This window comes from Nilaparvata lugens, chromosome 11, assembly GCF_014356525.2.
Source record: "Nilaparvata lugens isolate BPH chromosome 11, ASM1435652v1, whole genome shotgun sequence".
Taxonomy (NCBI): domain Eukaryota; kingdom Metazoa; phylum Arthropoda; class Insecta; order Hemiptera; family Delphacidae; genus Nilaparvata; species Nilaparvata lugens.
Window position 1 is genome coordinate 6,914,591 of NC_052514.1, and position 23,352 is coordinate 6,937,942.

A 23,352-nucleotide genomic window follows, 5' to 3' on the forward strand; every position below is an offset into this window, starting at 1 on the left:
TCAAGCCTGAAACTGTTAAAGCTGTATATTTAATCTATGGTTCTATGTATATATATTGGAGATGAAGTATTATATTACAGTATATTTTATAGATTCTGCACGACTTACCTAATGTCGGTCATATATTTTTGGGACGTGATAGCTCTGAATCAACTGTGGTATGAAATCCACTGGATAGAATTCAATGACTCTCTAATGAATAGAGGAGGTTATAATGTAAAGTATAAACACTAGTTTTGTGTTATCAATGTCAGCTTCTCAGTCTCAATTAATTTTTACTTTTTTGCCCTATTACCATAGGTAAGGAAAGTATTGCTTTCCGAAAAAAATTAAGGTACCCCAATTTCCAAATTTCTATACGTTTCAAGGTCCCCTGAGTCCAAAATAGTGGTTTTTGGGTATTGGTCTGTATGTGTGTGTGTGTGTGTGTGTGTGTATGAGTGTATGTGCGTCTGTGTACACAATATCTCATCTCCCAATCAACGGAATGACTTGAAATTTGGAACTTAAGGTCCTTACACTATGAGGATCCGACACGAACAATTTCGATCAAATGCAATTGAAGATGGCGGCTAAAATTGCGAAAAATGTTGTCAAAAACAGGGTCTTTCGTGATTTTCTCGGAAACGGCTTCAACGATTTTGATCAAATTCATACCTAAAATAGTCATCGATAAGCTCTATCAACTGCCACAAGTCCCTTATCTGTAAAATTTCAGGAGCTCCGCCCCATCAATGCAGATAGAATCCCAATTATCAGGCTTCAGATACAATTGAAACAAAAAAAATCAAGTGGAGTAGATTGAGCATGAAAATCTCTACAATTAATGTTCAGTAACATTTTCACCTAAAATTTAAAATAAGCTTTAAATTCGAGAAAATGTGATTATTCAATTGCAAATTATTGTTGATTCTATTAAATCATTCACTATGAAGAGATAGTAGACCTCATGTGTGTCTCCAGCGTTATTACCCTGTCACCAGCTGGCTCAAATCACTGAATAGTAGACTTGAGATGCGCGGGAACACTAGCGTCAGGTGATCAATTTTCATAACGGCAAGGAAAGTTGTGTGAGTGCGCCACACCAGATTTTTGGGTATTGGTCTGTATGTGTGTGTACAATATTGTAGGAAATTATGTAAGCTTTAATTTCTTATGTAATAGTCCTGTCTGTAAAATGCATAATTTTCGAGTTATATGAGATAAACCAAAAAATAGTAGGTCCTACCTTTGAATTTGAACCACCCCCAGAACTACCTTTGAACCAAGAAGAAGAAAGTGGAGAAGACGAAGAAGAAGAAAAATTAGCAGAAGAATTACAAACAAGGACATTGACAAACAAGAAACAAGATAAAGAGAACGAATAAGTTAAAGTGGTTAAAAATATTAGAAGGAATGAATAAAATAACAGACAGACAGTAGAAAACAATCTACGTTCCCTACTATCATAACCATTGAATTATTCCATCATTTTTATTCAGTAGTGATATGCTACTACAACTCGAGACGGTTTGATATCCTGGTATATCGGCAGTCGGCACCCCGTCGTGAGGGAGGAGAAATTTCACCAGGATTCACTTGAAACTGCCAGCATTTCTTATCAATAATATCAATGCTTCTCACTCTACAGCCAAAGCTGATAGTTAGAAAGAAATCTCAGTTTACTTTGATTTTCACTTGTGATGAATGTGGTGTGTATTTTGAATGTGTTTATGAATGAGATATTGGTGTGGTGGTTTGTGATTGGAAGGTCCTGATGTTTGACATGGATTAGAAATCGAGGGAAGTTGATTGATAGAATAAATTGTTAGGAGAAGAAGGAAAATAAAAGAGAAAGAAGAGTAGAGGAGAAGGAGTAGAAGAGGATGAAAAAGGAGATTAGGTTAGATTGGATTAGAGTTCTCTTTATTCATGTTTGCTACAATAAGGAGAAGGAGAAGAAAAGAAGAAGAAGAAAAGAAGAAGAAGAAGAAGAAGAAGAAGAAGAAGAGAAGAAGAAGAAGAAGAAGAGAAGAAGAAGAAGGAGATGGAGGAGGAGGAAGAGGAGGAAGAGGAGGAGCAGGAGGAGGAGGAGAAGGAGAAGGAGTTGGAGGAGGAGAAGGGGAAGGAGGAGTAGAAGAAGAGTGTGAAGAAGAAGAAGATCATGAATTAGAGTTGATTGATTCAATAAGTTTGGCATAAATTTATTACTATAGTGAGGTCCACGTTATAATGGCAGTGGAGAAAGTTATTAAGTAACAGCATTGCCGATTCTCAACCTTGCATCTGCCTCCTATAGAGGATAGCTTATACCGATTTAACGGTACAGTATATTCCAGTTATTTATTTTTGAAGTAAAAATTGTTCTTATGTGAACTTAACCCTACTTTGAACATTTCATTAGACAAAACTCAGAAACAGAACAAGTTTTGGGCTAGCGTCTATTTTTTCACTCCGATATTGTAATTTCCATCCAATAAATAAATAAATGAATGATGTAATATGTAACATTAACGGTTTATCCTTGAATTCTTAGTTTTGTTGGTTTTTAGTGAAAATGGACTAAATTTTAGAAAAGTGGAATCCTAACCCTATTTCGGACTTTTAAAATGTTATCTAAATTTGGGAGAGAAATAGTACAAGGAGTATCCTTAGTATTTTTTCTCTCAATCAAAATCAAAAATAAAAAATAAATCAAATTTGTCTCTGATGATAACTTCTTGATTTGTTAAAATAGTTCACGCCAAATAATTTGGCAAAGAACTCTAAATTACGTAAATTCTAGAACAATTTTTCATTACTCAACCCAATAGCAAAAACATCAGTATTTTCCAGTGTTCATTAAGCTTTCAAGTCAATAATTTCCTCCCGATTTTCACCATAAACTGACAGCATTGTTCCAATGGGAAGCGCTGGTATAATTAACAAGGAAAGCTGACACTTTGAAGTTAATTTCCTCCTATTCTTGTCGTTGTTTCCTGTTTCTTACAACCCATTTCTCTCTCTCTCTTCTTTTGCAATTAATTATTGTTTCTCTTCTTCTGCAATTAATTATTGTTTGTGTTTAGTTAGTTCTGCACGCATTTGTGTGCAATTATAGCAAAATTGAGGTGTCGAACCAGGCGAAATTAATTAATTAATTAGATATCCGATCGATCACACTTTCCTTTGAAGTAACGCGTGATCTGAGATTGAGAAGGAGGTAATCTTTAATTACATTTCTTGTTTTCCGTCCCTCTCATAACACTTTCCCTTTTCGTGTTCTTCGTCTGAAAACATCTCTTTTTATTCCTTAGGATCGTCATCATAATGAACATAGTTCCACTTCTCCAACTTCTTCTTCTTCTTCTTCTTCTTCTTCTTCTTCTTCTTCTTCTTCTTCTTCTTCTTCTTCTTCTTCTTCTTCTTCTTCATCTTCTTCTTCTTCTTCATCTTGTTCTTATTCTTCTCCTGCAATGACGTGGAAACACGTAACAACAATAATGCTGGTGTGTGATTGGCTGACAGAGTGACGTTGACTCCTCCCACATGCTTCTCGAGCTGCTCTCTCATTGGCTGAGCTGTGATATCAGTCTTAGTCGGCCATTTTTTTCTTCTTCTTCTTCTATCTCATCTCCTCTTTGTACACGTCTCTATTATCTCCAAAATTCAATCCTCAACTAGCTTGAAAATCAGATTTCAAGTTTTATTGAATTATCGAGTCTATCAACCAATAGCTACTATATGATTTGCACCTGTTTCAGGCTAACGAATGAAAAAAAATGATGATTGATGAATGATAGACCGATTATCGTTCTCATTAAAATTGATATATCTCATTGAACATGTCCTAACAATTTAAAATCAAACAATTCAGTCACCCTGGGCCGAGTTTGTGGGACACCACTATACTGCATTAGGGAGTTCATGGGTTCGTCAAGTTCTCTGTTCATCAAGCACTTTTATGTCACCGAATTAACCAATTTTTGAGGTACTGAGAAGAAAGAGTAAGGAAATATTCCTTCCACTTTGTGGCTATTCTGTTTGTCAAAATAGTTTTACGGCATCAAGTTCTCGTCGCTGACTGATACACCGTTGCACACTAAAGTCTGAGATATATTACTTTCAACATGAAGAGGAGAAACTCATTTCTCTCTCCACAGTTTGTAGCGTAGACACAGACGGACATCCTGCGCACAATTGGATGCGCCGTGTCATTTTGCTTCATGTTCTTGTGATGAGAACATCTCTGTGACATACACAAACCAATATACCTGCTGACCAGTACACTACTTGGAACATTGCCAGCAATAGCTGGAAGGGGAGTGTTGGTGCGTCGCGTTGCAAAGCTCTCTCACACAGACACAAAAGAAGGAGAATGCTGCTAGGTAGTGGGAGCGATTAGTGGAGGATAGAGCATCGGACCTTTCCGTCTTCGAGAAAGAGCCGTGTTAAAAGTAATTTCTCTCCCACTTTAGGTAGGGAATAGTGAGAATGGGCAGGGGGAGGTTATTTAAAGATTAGGTTACGTTAATGATTTTATATGACAATAATATACTGGTATCATTAATCGTCGACTAACCGCCCGGGTTCATCAAGTCCGTCCGGGGATTGCCGATTCGTGGATCCTCCATCACGACAATGCTCCGTCGCACACCTGCCTGCTCGTCAACGAGCAGTTAGCCCAAACAGTCAAGGGTAACGTTGCCACATCCTCCTTACAGCCCGGATATGGCACCACCGGACTGCTTTTTGTTCCCCAAGATTAAGAGACAATTTAAGGGGACGCGGTTTGGGACTCTGGAAAACGTTCAACGTGCTACGACGAGGGCTCTAGACAGCATAGAGGTTGCCGACTTCCAGGGAGCGTTCAGGGATTGGAAAATCCGGTATCAGCGTGTTATCGACTCCAATGGTGACTACTTTGAAAATTCCTCAAGAAAAATTGTACAATGAAAACACAAATTTGAAATTGTCAACCACTTTTTATTATTATAATATATACAGAACCAGGTTTCGTGGCTTTACCAGCCACATCTTCAGCTGTTTGTACAAAAAGCTAGCAAATTACCAAATTTCATATTACTATAAATTCACTCTGTCAGTTTATGGAAAGAAAAACATTTTTTCATATTCTGAGAAAAAAACATAAGTACTGTATATAAGGTCAGAAGCCAGCAGATTACCAAATTTCATATTACTATAAATTTATTCTGTTAGTTCAAATTATTCCAACCATCAACAAGTGTAACATTGTTTTTCAAACAACTTTAAATCAACAAAAATTGTAAATGATCTTTCCACCATTTTTAGAACACCTAGCCTTGCCTTGACTTTGAACTCAACACCAGGGAGAGCTAGCCTCTCTAGCTACTCACTCCTCTACCTGAATAATATCAAGCCTCTCCAACTACCTACTCATCTATTCACTTCCTCCTCCGCCATTTTCTCTTGGGTAGACAATAGTTGTAAAAAAACAGCTGAAGATGTGGCTGGTAAAGCCACGAAACCTGGTTCTGTATATATTATAGGTCTAATAATTTATAATAATAAAAAGTGGTTGACAATTTCAAATTTGTGTTTTCATCATGGAAAAATACCACAACATCACTCACAACACAACTGTAAGGTTAAGAATTGTACATATTTCGCCAATAAAAATTTCCTGAGGTCAGTCAGGTTACTTATTATACAGACCCTGTACTACCACTGGATCAGATGAATTTACTGATTGACTTGAAAGATGTGGACTGTATCATCCCTTCATGGGGTTGTCAATCCAAAACTTGATATAGCTCAATAAAGCTTAATCAATTCACTCTTAATATTATCACTACTCGTGATAATCACTGTCACAAGTAAAATATTACTATTTCCAGTAATTGAAATGGATAGACAACTAAGAAAATCACTAGAATGCGGGTATCATAATATTTATACAAGATCTTAGTTCAATTGGGGAAGCAAAAACGTATATTATTCCAATCCTCATAGACACAATGAACCTGCCTCCAATCCATCTTTCTTCCTCTGGCATCGGCACCAATCCTATCACTCTCTCTCTCTCTCTCTCCTAATAGTACCATTATCGACTCTCCTTCTTCTCCTAATAATATCATTATCATATTACTTCTTCTTCTTCTCAATCATCACCATCTTCTTCTTCTTCTTCATCTTCTTCTTCTTCTTCTTCTTCTTCTTCTTCTTTTTCTTTTTCTTTTTCTTATTTTCTTCTTCTTCTTCTTCTTCTTCTTCTTCTTCTTCTTCTTCTTCTTCTTCTTCTTCTTCTTTTCTTTTTCTTTTTCTGAATAGTACTATCAAAGAGAACAGTACTATCAGAAATCGTCTATTTTTCTATTAATTCTTAGTTTATATTTCTCTATCTTCTTCTTCTTCTTCTTCTTTCAAGGATTAGGCGTACACACCTGTTCCGGTTTCAAAGGATATAACTATTTACTCTACCATCTTTTCAGAGGTCTGCCAATATCCCTTCTACCGTAGGGTCTATATTTCATGACAGCCTTTGGTATCCTAGTATCTGGCATTCGTTCCACATGGTTTTTCCAGTTCAATCTGTTTATTTCAAGTTGTGCAGCTAATGATGATATTCCCAACTCATTTCTAATGTCATCATTGCGGAATCTGTCTAACTTTGTACAACCTTTCACACTTCGAAGAAAACGCATCTCTGCAGCTTGAACTCTGCTTAATGTTTTCTTCTTGCTAACCAAGTTTCTGCTCCATACAATAATGGTGGTACCGCCATCACTTTATAAAATTTTAATTGTGTCTCCTCCTTGTTCTGTTTTTCAACCGGCGTTTATTGTACCACATATAGTAGGAATCTATTCAGTTTCAGATCCACATCATTATCAATCCATATGTGATCTCAACACCCAGGTACTGAAATAGGACACTTGTTCGAGTAAAGCGTCATCCAGCATTATTTTGGTCCTGACAGGTGATTTGCCGCAGAATGCCATTGTTTTGGTTGCTTTTTGAGATAACAAAATTATACTTCTTTGTATGTTATTCAGAACATACATTGCCTTCTGCAAGTTGTCTTCAGAGTTCTGTAAAATAACAAGGTCATCTGCGAACATTAAAATCATTAAATATCTTGTCAGATCCAATCCATATTTCCATATTTCCATAATCCATATTTCTCTATGGTATTATTAATTCATTCTCCTCCTGATGATATCATTACCTCTTCATCTCCTCATCCTCAGACATCAATCTTTCTCTTTCATCATCTTTCTTTCTCTGGCATCTCCTCCAATCATATCACTCTCTCTCTCCTAATAGTACCATTATCCATTATCCACTCTCCTTCTCCTAATAACATCATTATCTCCAGTACCTGAGGACAACTTGGCTAGTTCCTCAATACTCCGCTAGTCGCAACACTATCGTGCCCAGGTAACAAACGCGGTTACTTTCACGGACCGCAACTCAACTCTGATGCTTTTCGGCCTTTCATTCGTGCGCTGACAGTCACTGCGAACGGTTGTGTGTAACCGGTGATCGGTGATCATTTAACCGGTGATCGGCGATCAGTTGACCGGTGATCTCGAATAATTCAATCGACGAATATTTAACCAGTGATCGAGAATCAGTTAATCGGCGGTTATCGACGATCCTCTCGTCACGTGTTGGTGAAAAGTTTTCAGTCGAGAATCGTGTTTACAAAATCGGTGATAAGCGGTTTTCAATAAAAGTATTTTTACCACGTGTGTTGTACTGCTGGTTTTTTGACAAATTCATAACATTCTAAAGCTCTAAAGCCGGGTACTTATGTTGAAGATTAACTGTATTGTGGAAAAAACTTCGTGGACTTGCAGAAAATGTGTTTAACTTTGTTTTAGTTGTTATCGACTTTGATTTCGATGTGACAGTTCTTTGTATTTTGATACAATCGTGGGCTGCTATTCAATAATATAGATTGTAGGTCATAGTTGAGAATAATTAATTTCTATAAGAAGTAGTTCCAAAATCAGTGAAATAACTAGTTCGTTGATTGTTGTGAGAACAGTTTAAATTCAAACGATATAATTTTGTTGAGAGTCAACAGTTTAAATTGAAAAGATATAATTTTGTTGAGAGTCAACAGTGGGTCTATTCCAGCTCCCCAAAAATTACATTTTGTTGAAAGACAACAGTGGATCAATTCCAAATTTCATCAATAACTTGTGAAAAGTTGGCATATGACTGTGCTCAAGATATAAAAAAATTCAAATTGAACATAGTATTTAGTTTGTTGTGATTACTGCGGTCTCAAACTGTTGGATTCTAGCATTCCAGTATCTTAACTTTTTATCAAACTGTTACAAAAAACAATTTTTCAGATTCTTTCAATAACAGTTATCACTTAGAGACAAAAGTCTAACACAAAGAGATGTTATACTCATATACTGGTATAGAATTAAAATAGCAGATTGCCACTTTCAATCTTTAATTATTGTCAAAAGTTGATACAGTTTCCAGTTTTTACGACATTCTTATCAAGTTTTTTCCCTGCCCCTGGTGAACTTTCAATGCAAATGACCGCCTTTTATTGATGCAGCTTCAAACTTTCATGAATTCTGATGTGACTAAACTTTGAAAGTTGATAAACCACAGGTTGGATTTATGTGAAATGTGACATTGGTGAGAGATTAGTGAGGACTTCATCAGAAAGAGTTTTTTCTTGAAAAATCAAACTGGATCGATTCACGAAGAACGCCATGGGCAAGATCAATTTGGTGAGTGGTGATGATTTATTCCAAATTTTCATTTTCTTAATATCTTTTACAAGTCGTGTTTCTCCAAATGATTATTGATTCACTGATTGAAGTTTTCCTGATGATTTTTTTTTCGATGTCTCTGGTTTTCCAATACATTTTATTTATTCATTTATTTATACAATGATAGATACAATATAATTCTCAACTATGAATGATTGGGAGAGGAACAACAGGCTTTAAGCCCAATTTTGACTATATATTTGACTGTAGTTTTATCTATCAGATGTGTAGAAATAGGAAGAGAGCAATACATTTTTGATGAAAATACCGTATTTCTTCAGATCTTGTAAGTTTTTTCTCAATTCATTTGAGAATGATTGTTGAGGTTTTGCCAAATAGGTTTCTTCTTTGCCTGATGATGATACTCAGATGAGGCCCAGATTTGTGCGTGGAATATTGGGAAGATGAGGTTTATGTTTTCCTTCTCTTTAAATTCATTCAGATTACAATTAAGTTCTAGTTCATACACAAATGAACAATAACTACCATCATAACATAGCTGTTTCAATGGTTCCACAAAGTATGGAATGACCCTTTCTCTTCTTCTGAGTAGTTTTGAAGGTAATATTGTGGTAGTATCATATCACAATCAATCATACAATAAGACCATCATCAAAATGATACGGGAGAAAAAAAAGGTAACCTTGTGCTATTCCTCTCCCAAATTTAGATAAGGTTACACATAGTCCGATATAGGTTAAGTCTTGTAGTTCTTCACTTCACAAAATTCTCAGTCCCTAATTATTTTCAAAACGTAGATTTTTAAATTTATTTACATTGTAGATATAATTATATCTTTAATTTGAATAACAAATAGTGAGTAGGTTTTTGATTTTGTATTCAAATTTTTTAAATAAGTGCCATATTTCTAAAGTTTTTAATTTATTGTGATACATTCTGTAATTTATTTAGAGTATAAAATCAACCTTCAAAATTCAAAATTTTAAATCATCATTCTTGGACCGAAAATCATGTGACAAAGCAGTGTGTGATTACATAACCTTATCTTTTGTACAACATTGACATTTTATCAAAATTTTTGGAGAGAAATAGTACAGGCTCAGCCTAGTTTTTCCTCCAATGTCATAATAAATTGTATTATGATTATAGTATTTTATACAATAAATAAATGAATGAATAAAAATATCGTTTATGTTCACGAAGTGGATTTTCAAATTTTATTTGCTTCAAACCCAAAAATAGATCAGATATTTTCAGTATGTGGTAGTATCCAGTTTGGAATGAATAGTTATTGAATAGTACTTTACGTAACAAGTCCGGTAACGATAATTTACCGCATAAGTATGATTGTACAAATTACGTACAATATTTTTGTCATACTTATCTGAGAAAGAATAATAGGCCTATTGCTGAGAAACAGAAACCATTACCTGCTGCTGCTCGAGCTACTGCATTCTATAAACATGACCTAGCCCATAGCGCCTAGTTCATAACAGACAGACCCTTTGAGATCAAATAAAATAATAAAGGCCTGAATTATAAGATTTCAGATGAGTTCTTATAACTTGAAACTCCTTAAATGAGTTTTTTAATTATTTGAGTTAGTATATTAATTACTCATATGTTATTAGGACTCAGTAGAGCTAGTGCATTCAACATGACCTAGCTCGTAGCGCCTAGTTCATAACAGACAGACCCTTTGAGCTCAAATAAAATAATAGGGGGCCTAAATTATAAGATTTCAGATGAGTTATTATAGCTTGAAACTCCTTAAATGAGTTTTTTAATTATTTGAGTTAGTATATTAATTACTCAGATGTTATTAGGGCTCAGTAGAGTCCTAACATACTCGACTGTAAAGAGAACATATGATCTCTTTACAGTATAGTATTCTGTATTGAAAATCACATGTTTTCTTGTTCTGCAAACAGCTGTTTACCGGCTTGATTTAATGCATGGAAAACAGCTGCAATTGAGTAAGTATAACAAAAAAATATATGAGGAATTCTAGAATATATATAGAGTAGATCTAAATTTACCTGGAGAATCGAAATAGACTAGAGTGGTTAGAGATATCTAAGTATCACAGATCTTAGCAGAAATCAAAGACTCGACATTTAAGTAATCGCTAAGCATGCAAACTGTACTTAACCTGATGCATTATCCTTGTCTAGACTCCAGTTACACACACTTTTTGATAAATCAAGATAAAATAGTCTACTTTAGTAATACTGTCAGTATTGGTTGAATAAAAGCCATTGATGTTGTGGATATGAGGATTAATGACAGTTTTAAATGAATCCCACTATAGCCCCACCTTATCCTAGGGCAACACATTTCACCACTTAACGTTTGTAATCTACGAGCTTTTCAACTTAAAACACTTCAATCAAGTGATTGCGGCTTCCCTCTTATCTTTTCATCTTAACGGGGGTTCAAAGGTTTTTGTACTCTCATTAGGTTAAGGAATAGTGTGCATAAAGAGCATTAAGAGTAGAATAGAATGACTTTTTTTATTTGATGACATGGCGAAGTTTGGACAGTAATGTTCTCTCTACCTCTCAACCACACACCAAGGACTAGAAGGGTTTGGAGAATAATTGTAAGAGAGGAAATTTTGCAAAGTTTAGAAAAAACGGTGCCATGGTTCCATGGATTGAATAAACTCTCTGTAGAGACTTGTCGATTTTTATATCAATTTTTACTTTCTGTGTCCAGACTTATCGGATAGTTTTTTTTTTAAATTGAGTAGTGTAAATTGCCTTATCGTTTGCTGGATTTAGATGGCAAGTAACTTCCAGACTCACAGTCAAGCCGGTGTTATCTGTCATACACTACACAAAAAAAACGAATCCAATCATTTATAATATCGCATGAATAAAGTATTACAAGTATGATTTATTTCAAATAAATAAATAATATCGCATGAATAAAGTATCACAAGTATGATAGACAACAATTTCAATTCATTTCTTCTCTATTAGAAAACTATCTTGTTTCTTGCAACGATTATTATTCGTGAGTGATTCTTAGGTACTTCTTAAGGTGCGTACAGATATACGCGCCGCGAACATGAGCAATTCACTTTTAATCAGCTGACTGTATCTATATTTCAACAGAAACGGTAAGATACAGATATAAAAAGCTTGGCATCAGCTGATTAAAAGTGAATTGCTCATGTTCGCGGCGCGTATATCTGTACGCACCTTAATACTTGCTTTAGTAAGGGGGTGTTATCTCTTCATGCATTTAGAACGCCACGATAACATTCATTGATCCAAATCGTATTTCCTGACAAAATGGAGCTCCTCAATGGTATTAGCCAATGAGAAGGCGTAATGGGCGTGGTCTACTAGCCACTCAAAGTGGAGTGGCACGTGATTGGTCGACTGATTGTGTGACGTCTCCTGTTTGGAACTACCAAAAGAACTCAAACAGTCTGTTCATTCTTTGGGATTTTTCTCATTAGAATCAGATAGCTCCCTAATCGATGAATTTGTAGAGTTTATTCAGCATCAATCCTATTATATTAAGCGAGCAATTTCTGCATATCTGTTATATTTTTCTATTTTTATATCTAGTTATCTGGTTATATGGTTATTTATGTTCAACGGATTTCGAAAATGGCTCTAACGATGTTCATGAAATTTGGAATATGGTAGGTTTATGATATAAACATTCAATTGCACTAGGTCTCATCCCTGGGAAAACTCGTTGAAGGACATGAAAAGGATAATTCATCCTTGGAAAAACAAATGATGATTTCGTCGTCTGTCGATAACAGAAGATGCGTGTGCCTGTGTGGGAGATCAGCTGTGTAATCAATTAGCTTACCGTAGGCCTATATCGCGAGAAATCTAGAAATTTTAATTGACTCGATCAAAATACAGTAATCTGATTTGTTGACATGAGATGGTTTATCATAATATTCAAAATTAATCATTATTTCACAGTTCTAGGTGATTAGTGAGTGTTATTTTCTTATTCAATTTGGTATGTAAACAATCTGAATTAGAACTTTTATGTTTTCAAATATTTGGACTGAAAATTTCACCTGAATTCAAGTGTATGGAACATAACCTACTTTTTGGAATATTTATAGTGTATAAATAAAAATTCGGGGAAATAGTTTTGGGCTGTGCCTCTAAGTCCTTCCCCAATCATTTTAAAGAATTGAGTTCTGTTTATCAATAAATAAATAACGAGCAAAGCTCGGTGCCCCGATATTTATTATTTATGTGCAAAACTACTGATGAATCCATCATAAGAGAAATATATTGTGAAGAAAATATTGTACAATATTGAAGAATATTTTCTTCACAATATCTATCTCTCAAGATGGATATCTCTCATCAGTAGCTTTGCACATAAATAATAATTGATATTTAACAAACTGAACTAATATTGAAGAATATTATCGGTTCGTTTAGTTTAAAAAATGAAAAATAAAAATAATCAAGGTTATCACATTGTTAGTTTTGATTATTCCCATTTTGTCTCAATATCTGTCATCAAATAACATATTGTAATGAATAATTATTGAACATAATTATTCTTTTGAAGATACTTTTAAGAATCATGCATGCTTTTACGAAGAGGTATGGGTTAATTGAAAGTTTTGGATATCATAAATAATATAGTAATTCATATTCTATTTGATTTAGTTAGCAGATCTTGAAAGAACCTAAAAGCTTGGTAGAAAGTAATTTTGACTACTAAAGGATATTCCTATTCAAAACGCTGATTACATACAAATTAGAAGCCAACGGTTATTGAGAAACTATAAATATTATCAAACTTTTTAGAGTTCATGAATGTTCGTAAATTCTCTTTTCTCAAGTCTCATTGACTCGAAGTAACAAATGTTTACGTAATCTTTTCAAAATATACTAACATCACAGAATTTAATGATCAAAAGTTGATAAATATCCCAATATAATCATAATATTGTCACAAAACTTCTATCACACACTAAATTCTATAAAAGTCTTTCAAGTTCTTTTGATTTGACAAAATTTCCACTCAAGGTAATCAAATTAAAACTACTTAGATTCATTTCTACTAATTAATTAAATTCATGAATATCACAATATGAATACTAGTAGTTCTGTGAACAGTAGACCTCGCGCTCAGTAAGTTACATTGACCTGTTGTTATGTTTTCTCAAAAAATAAGAAATAATTTATCAATTTAAAATGTCTAGAAAAAATCCTAGAAAAACATAGAGCTTTCTGTCCTATCGTACCGTGACGTGTCGTCCCGGAATGTGAGTGTGAGCGCTGTTATCAGGGCTGGCTGCAATTGTCTACAACGGTGATTGAAAGATACATTTTCAAGATGTTCGATGTTTTTGAACGGGTAGTATTATAGTCAACTGTCTACTAACGTTGATAAAAAGATACATTTTCAAGATGTTCGATGTTTTTGAACGGGTAGTATTATAGTCCACTAAACAGCTGATTTATGATGAATAATTCTATAGTCTGAATTTTACTTCAATATTGGCGTATAAAGGAGGCTCCTTCTTCGTTTTATATTATCCTTGAAATGCAAAATTTCCAAAAACCTCGTATATACGTCGACGCGCAATTAAAAAAGGAACATACCTGTCAAATTTCATGGAAATCTATTACCGCGCTTCGCCGTAAATGCGCAACATGTAAACATTTAAACATTCACACATTAAGAGAAATGCCAAACCGTCGACTTGAATCTTAGACCTCACTTCGCTCGGTCATTAATATTGTCACAAAACTTCTATCAGTAACTAAATTCTACAAACAATTCATTTGTTTCGACGCTTATCAAAATTTCTACTTAAGGTGCAACAAGCATCTTGACTGAGAAATTGATGACGATTCAACTCAGGAAGTTGTTATCACTGATAAAGGTTTTGTGCTTGATATTCCTAAAAAGTCAAGAGAAAGGAAATAGTACTTATATTGCCAACCGGAAAACAAAGATATATCACACCGCCGATATAAATTAGGTAAAAGACAAGATTAACCTGTTCTTAACTGGGATGAAGCCATTAAATGAGAGTGTCTCTTTTCCTTCATATTACTAATATGAATCCCTTACTCAATTACTTAATATTTCTCTCAAACATTTGATGAGTTATTTGTAAGCATCTATGGTAATTATCAAATAAAAAGATTTCTACACACTATCTTGATGTTTTAAACAACGACATGCAGTCTTTTATTTATGTAATTAGACAATTTTGTTCACTTACAGTAATTTACTGCATTTCGTTGTTTGAAGCATCAAAATAGTGTGTTGATACATCGCAGTTCGGGATGAATCAAGGAACTAAAATCTTCAATGAGTTTTTGTTGTACTGTAGTGAGAAAAAAATTCATCTTCAGCAATATTGAACATTTTACAAAGTTTATAAACTAAGACACGCATTAAAATCATTGAAATCAAGCACAGAAAACTTATACAATAGATTGCTCTATTCTATAACTCAAGGTATACTTTAAAACGTATAATCCTCATCTTATTCATTCATTCATAGACCATACACACAATTCAAGTGAAGAAAAACGGACATTCCCACAAAACTGCTTTGAATTATAAAACCTAATTTGAAATGGACGGTCTAGGAGTTATGTAGAGTTTGATGCTTTTATTGGCAAACTATTTTATATTACGTTCAGTAAAACTAACTGAATCATAGAAAATTACAAGTACTTTTGAATTTTTTTCAAATTAAGCACCTCTAGTTTTTACATTATTCATATCACAAGTGTCTTTTTTCACATCATTAGAATGACATAAATGTCGAAATTTGTCGTGTTCAATTAAAAAATATAAGAAAATTATTAGCTACTAGCCGTCAGGCTCGCTTCGCTCGCCATATCCGTCTAGCCAGGGGGCCCCGCCCCCTGGACCCCCGACTGGATTGTCCAAAAATGAGATCAGCGGGCTCGCTTCGCTCGCCTGCATGTAGACCTCAGCGGAACCTCTGTACCGAATTTGAACGTATTATGTCAATTTGATCTCGAAAAACACCTGTTACTATATCGGCGTATCTTTGGCGAACAAAATTCTTCCACCTCAGCTAAACCTGTGAACTGAATTTTTTTTAAATATATTTCCATCAATTATTGAAAAAGGTGAGGAAACGCAGAAATGCTGAGATAACGCTAATTTTGGCTAATTGGATTAATTGGTTTATCCAGGAGGTCCTGGATAAATGCATTTCAATCTTCAACTTGGTGCCAACCTAACAAAGTCAACTCAACTTAATGCCAACCTGACAAAATTTTTAATTTTGTTACCAGAACAACTGTTTCGAACTCTCTCTAGATTATATAGTTCTATATTAACATATGGTATGGACATTTCAATATTATAATTTTGAGATATTGGAATAAGAAGAATATACATGCTAAAAGAACTTTAAACCCTTAAAAACCACCCTTAGAGTTAAAATATCGCCAAAAGATTTCTTAGTGCGCCTCTAAGGGCCAACTGAACATACCTACCAAATTTGAACGTATTAGGTTAGGTATTTATTCCTTCATATAGAATCCAGGTAAAAACATCAGGCATTTGCCCAAAAGTGCTTTAAACATAGTTATTATGTTTACTACTCTAGATCATGGTACGCCATAGTGGAGTAGGTCAATTTCCACACAGAAAAAACTAAACAAGTAGAGGACACATTATAAGAATTTTTTGTAATTAACTATTGTATGTAATATTGTAATTTATCTAATATTTTGTGTAATTGATGTTGTAGTTTTAGTTTTTTGGGAAATAAACATTTATTTATTTATTTATCTTATCACAATATTTCAATACCCATCCCTCACCAGAAGCAACCAACCCATAGTCTTGAATGGGCCGCAATAATTATGCAACAGGTTTATAAAAGAGAACCAACCAACAACAAAGCAAACAATCCCGACACGAAAGTCAATTTCTTTCCAACTCAAACCGACAGCATTACTTGAATGAGAAGCATTAATTTTATTCAAGAGAAAAACTGACAATTTGAAGTGAACTGGCTCCAGTACTCTTTCACGTCTGAACGAAGAAACTGAAAGAGCTCTCAGCCAGTAGTTCCTGATTCTTTTAAAACTGATTACTCTGAGCTCAAGAGATTACTCTTACTCTTTCTTTCTTTCTTTTTGCACTCTTCTTTCTTCTTTCACAGTGTGCCATTCATCAGAGATCAGAGCATCACGAATAATCACTTTGCAGGTTCTGTAAGCACCTTGCTTGTTGCTCACTTCAATTTGCAACTTTTTTGATAGATTGACGACTGTCAGGTGAAACAGTTTCACTTTCTTTCATTCAATAATTTTACTACTCGTCCTTCTCCTCCACCACCTCCACCTCCACCATTGGTAGAGAGTTAGTGGGAAGGATACTTCGAATATTCTTTCCGAAGAATAGACATTGATATGTCCAAAGCTCCGCCAATTTATGTAGATGCATAAAAATATTATCTATTTTATCTTTAGCTATTACAAATTGCTTTATACAGCACAATAATTATTTTCTTAGTTTATATTTTGTGAATTTATCTATAATTTTGCTGTATTGTAAGCTATTGTATATAAGTGTATAAGCCAGTATAATATTGTAATCTACATGAATAAAGTACTTGATCAATCAATCAATCCTTCTCCTCCTACTCCTTCTTCTTCTTCTTCTTCTTCTTCTTCTTCTTCTTCTTCTTCTTCTTCTTCTTCTTCTTCTTTTCTTCTTCTTCTCTCTCTTCTTCTTCTTCTTCTTCGTCTTCTTCTTCTTCTTCTCTTCTTCTTCTCTTCTTCTTCATCTTCTTCTTCTTCTTCATCATCAATTTTCTTCTTCTTCTTCTACTTCTTCTTCTTCATCTTCATCACTTTCTCCTTCTTCTTCTTCTTCTTCTTCTTCTTCTTCTTCTTCTCTCTTCTCCGTTGTCTTCATCTTGTCAGATGGCTCAACGACTGACAAGGTCTGTGATTGGATGACAGCTTGTGAGTAACGTCGACTCCTCCCACATGCTTCTCGAGCTGCTCTCCCATTGGCTGAGCTGTGTTATTATTGGTCTTGGTCGACCATTTCGTGACCCTCTACTGCCATTTAGAAACTTGGTTCTCTAGTTTCTTACAGCTCCAATGATTTCTCTCCCTCCTTCTCTTCCTATTTTTCCTTTTCTTCTCCTCCATTATCACCATCTTCAACTTCATTCAAGATCTTAAACATGTTCATCATGAATTATTTATCATCCATCTAACGGCGCGTACAGATATACGCGCCACGAACATGAGCAATTCACTTTTAATCAGCTGACTATATCTTTATTTTTACAGAAACGGTAAGATACAGATATAGAAAGCTTGGCATCAGCTGATTAAAAGTGAATTGTTCATGTTCGCGGCGCGTAAATCTGTACGCACCTTAACATCTCCTAGCACAATGTCTTCCATTTAATTTATGATAATTAATGACATTTTCAATATATTTTATTTCAACCACTTTCATCGAAGCATATTTCAATTTTGTTTTAGAGAAAAAAGAATCATTTTATATAGTTCTTGTCAAAAATTGCATTTTCCATGAATCAATTTGAAAGATTCCTTACCCTTTGTGAACGTGTCAGCCTTTATAGTCACAAACACATCGATTTTTGTATGTTTTAGACGACATTCCTTATATTACATATAATATCAGTTTTATAAAAACACTCCACTTATAAGGGCTACTTTTGTAAAAATTTATAAAAACAATATGAAAACTTGTTGTACCCTTTATTATAGAAAAACTTTAAAATATTACAACATTTTAATATTAAACATTGACATTTTAACTTGAAAATAACCCGAGTTATGATCGAAAATAGTCGTTGTAATATTTTAAAGTTTTTCAATATCAATATAGAGTAATATCAATTTTGTTATCAATCTATCCTCATTCACAATTTCTTGTTTTTAACTGTTTGCTTAGTCAATTGGGCATCAATTTTATGAAGTGGAAAAGCATAACCTTCTTTCTAATCTAGTATACTTCATCAATCAAAACTGGGGGAACAGTTTTCGGATATGCCTATGTCCTCCTCAAATTATTTTAATGAATGTATCTTGAATCAATTAATGAACAAATGAATGGATAAATATTATACTTTCAATCCAATCAATGTTGGCAACATGTCGTAAGTCTCACTATAGCAAAGTCCAACATCCTTTAAACTTTTCCTAAAACTTTCGTGCTTGTATAGGAAGTTCCGACTTCAATCATTGCTCTAATGAACATCTCAAACAGGAGTCTTCACTTCAGTTGCGTCTCATTACAACAACTATTGTCTGATTGTCTCTGCTTGATTTCACTTGTCTTGTCTGATTGTCTTAGTCTACAACTTCCCAACTCGTGTTCTAGAGCTTTCTACTTGTGGGTGTTTCTCATAGGCCTGCCTTTCCGACATATCTTTCAAACATCATTCTCGAAACATATTCACATAGTATTGTAAACATGACGAGACTAGACTTCTAAGCTAAAAATATTTACAAGCATTTTCACATAGTCTAGTACTGTAAACCTGAAAAGACCAAACTTCTACTGAAGTTTTACACTCGCTTCTAGTCATTGTTATATGATTTTGAATTATATTAATAGATAAATTGATATTGTAAACGAGACGAGTCATAACTTCTAACCAAACTTTTTCACAAACATATTCTGAAGCATATTCACATAGTATTTTAAACAAGACAAGGATAAACTTCTACTGAATTTTATAATGCAGGATTGAATTTTTTACACACTCTTCTAGTCACTGATATGATTTGTGCTTGTATTAATAAATTAATTGATATTGTAAACGAGACGAGACAAAACTTCTAAGTAACTTCCAACCGAAACCATTATCTCGATGGTTTAATTTGTGGTTGAACAATATCTAGTATTTTTATTCAGTATGGATAACTATCACATTGTCACAATGACAACTACTCGGAAAATTAAACTCCTATGCTAGCTTAGAAAACTGATTCTGGTACATATTAGCATAAAAACGCCACAGTTCTGTTGTTTTCAAATAGGTACTGATATTCAATACAAATAATTGACCAAGCGAAGTGAGGTCTAAGATTCAAGTCGACGGTTTGGCATTTCTCTTAATGTTTAAATGTTTGAATGTTTATATGTTTATATGTTTTTATGTTGCGCATTTACGGCGAAACGCGGTAATAGATTTTCATGAAATTTGACAGGTATGTTCCTTTTTAAATTGCGCATCGACGTATATACAAGGTTTTTGGAAATTTTGCATTTCAAGTATAATATAAAAGAGGAAAGGAGCCTCCTTCATGCGCCAATATTACCGTAAAAATCAGACTATAGAATTATTCATCATAAATCAACTGTCTAGTGGACTATAATACTACCCGTTCAAAAACATCGAACATCTTGAAAATGTATCTTTCCATTAACGTTAGTAGACAGTAGACTATAATACTACCCGTTCAAAAACATCGAACATCTTGAAAATTGTATCTTTTCATCAACGTTGTAGACAGTTGCAGCCAGACCTGATAACAGCGCTCACACTCACATTCCGGGACGACACGTCACGGTATGATATAGGACAGAAAGCTCTATGTTTATTTAGGATTTTTTATAGACATTTTAAATTGATAAATTATTTATTATTTTTTGAGAAAACATAACAACAGGTCAATGTAACTCACTGAGCGCGAGGTCTGCTGTTCACAGAACTACTAGTATTAACCGTCTAGGGACCGCTTTATCTGATCAAGTTGACATTGCAAAGATCCACCGCCCTAGTGGATGCCATTTTCGTACATTTTTGGAACTTTCAACAGAGTTTTCCAACTTTCAGAGCTCTCCAATTCATGTAGGTTTGTAACAGAAGTTCATTCATATTGCCTTGTTACGGAACACTAATTTGATAAATGTTATCTATATATATAAAAGCGAAATGGCACTCACTCACTGACTGACTGACTGACTGACTCACCCACTCGCAGAACCAAAAATCTACCGGACCAAAAGCGTTCAAATTTGGTAGGTATGTTCAGTTGGCCCTTTAGAGGCGCACTAAGAACGGATTTGAAAAAATTTCCAAAGATACGCCCAAAATCTGCGTTTTTCCAGCGTTTTCGCGCTTTCTCAGCTTTATCGGGAACAAATAAACAGAAAATGTTCAAATTTACTACAGAAGCTCAGCTGGGGTGTGATAATGTTGTGTTAGGAGGAATTTGAAATAACGCCAAAGATACAGCCAAAATTAGTGTTTTTTTTGCATTTTCTCATTTATTCCATCAATATAAATGATAGACAGAAAATTTTCAAATTCGGTACGGAGGTTTAGCTAGGGTCTAAAAATTCTGTGATGAGGTGACTTTAATATTTCATCAAAGATACGCCCAAAATCAGCGTTTTACCAACGCTTTTCTGAGTTTTCTCAGTACTTTGACTTTCTGGTGGAATGAAGCATGCTCAAATGGAAAATGCAGGCGAGCGAAGCGAGCCCGCTGATCTCATTTTTGAACGATCCAGTTGGGGGTTCTGGGGGCGGAGCCCCCTGGCTAGACGGATACGGCGAGCGAAGCGAGCCTGACGGCTTGTCCTGAATATAAAAATATTTTATTCTATTACATTCCCTTGTTACAAAACACTGATGTCATATACATGTTATTCTGAATCGGATCAATAGATTTTCCACTTCATTTAATACAACATGAACTCTCTTTCCGCATACTTCAGACGAAAGTAACGCTACATTACATCCTTCAACTGCGATAAATTCTTATCAATATTGCAATCTCAATCCAGTTGCAATAATTATTTTATTTTCCATTACTACTTCACCGCAATTAACTTACTGCAATTGTCCATGTAACCAACGTTGATAATATTCAATTGATCACCTCCAGTTCTTATAACAGGATTTTATCTTCGTTGCATTCTTTTACATTCATTAGATCACATTCGATTGATCGTTCCTATACTTCCATGTATATTTCCAATGTAAATACATTAATAAATAGAAAGATATACTGTACATGTGATTGGTCAAGTTAGTTAAGTTCAACCAAGCTACTTTAATGTACACCAAGTAACTTATAGTTACTAAGTTCGTTAAGTAACGCTCTTGAACCGTTAAGCTCGCTTTTACTTAGCAGCTCATAACTCGGACCACTGCCTGCTTGATTGCAACCTACAGATCAAGAAGGCAATATTGATCTATGAAAGATACCGGTGTGGTTATTTGAAGTGCCGCCATTTTCAAATCGATACAAGAACTATTAATAGCTGGTGCCGTGAAAGTAATCTACATGCTAATGCTAGAAATTATTATTTATTAATCACTTTTACTATGATAATCTGAGCCGCTAGCGAGAAATGGTGATCGTATTGGTAATTCTAGAAAATTCAGGGATTTATTGTCTATTATTTGCCACAACTATGCTGTATACTTTCTCTATGATGTAATTTGTACTCCAGGATTTGAATTTGAAACTATTGTAATTTTTCCTGATAAATTACTATTAGAATGGCTGGATTATAATGTATTCTATTCTTGTATTGTTTGTAATAAGTGTCTTAGAACATGTATCATTATTATTGTGAGAATTGTGACTGATTATCAGTGAGTATTGTTTGATGGATTTCAAAAAGGAAAAAAGGAGTGTTTTCTGTTCTGTTTCACCATCTGCATATGTGATTTTTTTATAGACCTACTCTTTTATTAATTTATATTTATTGATCTATTTATTCTAATTTTGGATTTTTCTGATAGTTTCTTTTGAATTTCACAAGTAGTGGGATTCTGGGATAAATACTCTTGATGCACACTAATTTATTGAAACTTGAAGATAAATAAAGAAAAATGAGATACCACTCCCTATGGAAAATGATATTGAAATTGAAAGATATTATTATGATAAAATATATTGTAAGATAGTTTATTGATAATTATATTAAATATACAATGGCATGAAAGGGGTGATTACAAAACGCACAGTTATTTCATATTATACATATTTATAAAGGTGCGTACAGATTTACGCGCCGCGAACATGAGCAATTCACTTTTAGTCAGCTGATGCCAAGCTTTTAATATCTGTATCTTCCGTTTTTTTAAAAATACAGATATAATCAGCTGATTAAAAGTGAATTGCTCATGTTTGTGGCGCGTATATCTGTACGCACCTTTTTATTGTCTGGCTGCAACTGTCTACAACTTTGATGGAAAGATACATTATCAAGATGATCTATGTTTTTGAACGTGTAGTATTATAGTCAACTGTCTACTAACGTTGATGGAAAGATACATTTTCAAGATGTTCGATGTTTTTGAACGGGTAGTATTATAGTCAACTGTCTACTAACGTTGATGGAAAGATACATTTTCAAGATGTTCGATGTTTTTGAACGGGTAGTATCAAAGACCTTAAAGAGATATAGACCCACAATGCCCATGCCTTCCCAGTGATAGCTCTTACTTGAAATTGAAGGCCGCCATTGCGGTATTTTAGCACGAGATATTATATATTATTTATCTGTAATACTAAAGATCACAAGGGCATTGGTGGCATTGGTATGTAATAATCTTATGGGTTGCCCCCTCAATGGCGGATTTCAATTCCAAGTACGACACTAGCGCTGCATGTGAGTCTATGCATCT

At 34.3% G+C, this 23,352-nt stretch overlaps 1 protein-coding gene across 6 annotated transcripts in view; it reads left to right on the plus strand.

Annotated features, from left to right (window-relative positions):
- The window catches only part of LOC111052221 (disheveled-associated activator of morphogenesis 1), a 238,014-nt gene that overhangs the window by 109,582 nt on the left and 105,080 nt on the right, over nucleotides 1–23,352 (plus strand). Inside the window, exon 1 of one of the 6 annotated variants that reach the window (XM_039437502.1) lies at nucleotides 7,482–8,702. The exons of the other annotated variants lie outside the window; for them this stretch is intronic. Coding sequence (XP_039293436.1) covers nucleotides 8,685–8,702 — 18 coding nt within the window. The 5' untranslated portion in view covers nucleotides 7,482–8,684. Of the gene's footprint in view, nucleotides 1–7,481; nucleotides 8,703–23,352 lie in introns of those variants that run through there. 6 annotated transcript variants of the gene reach the window in all.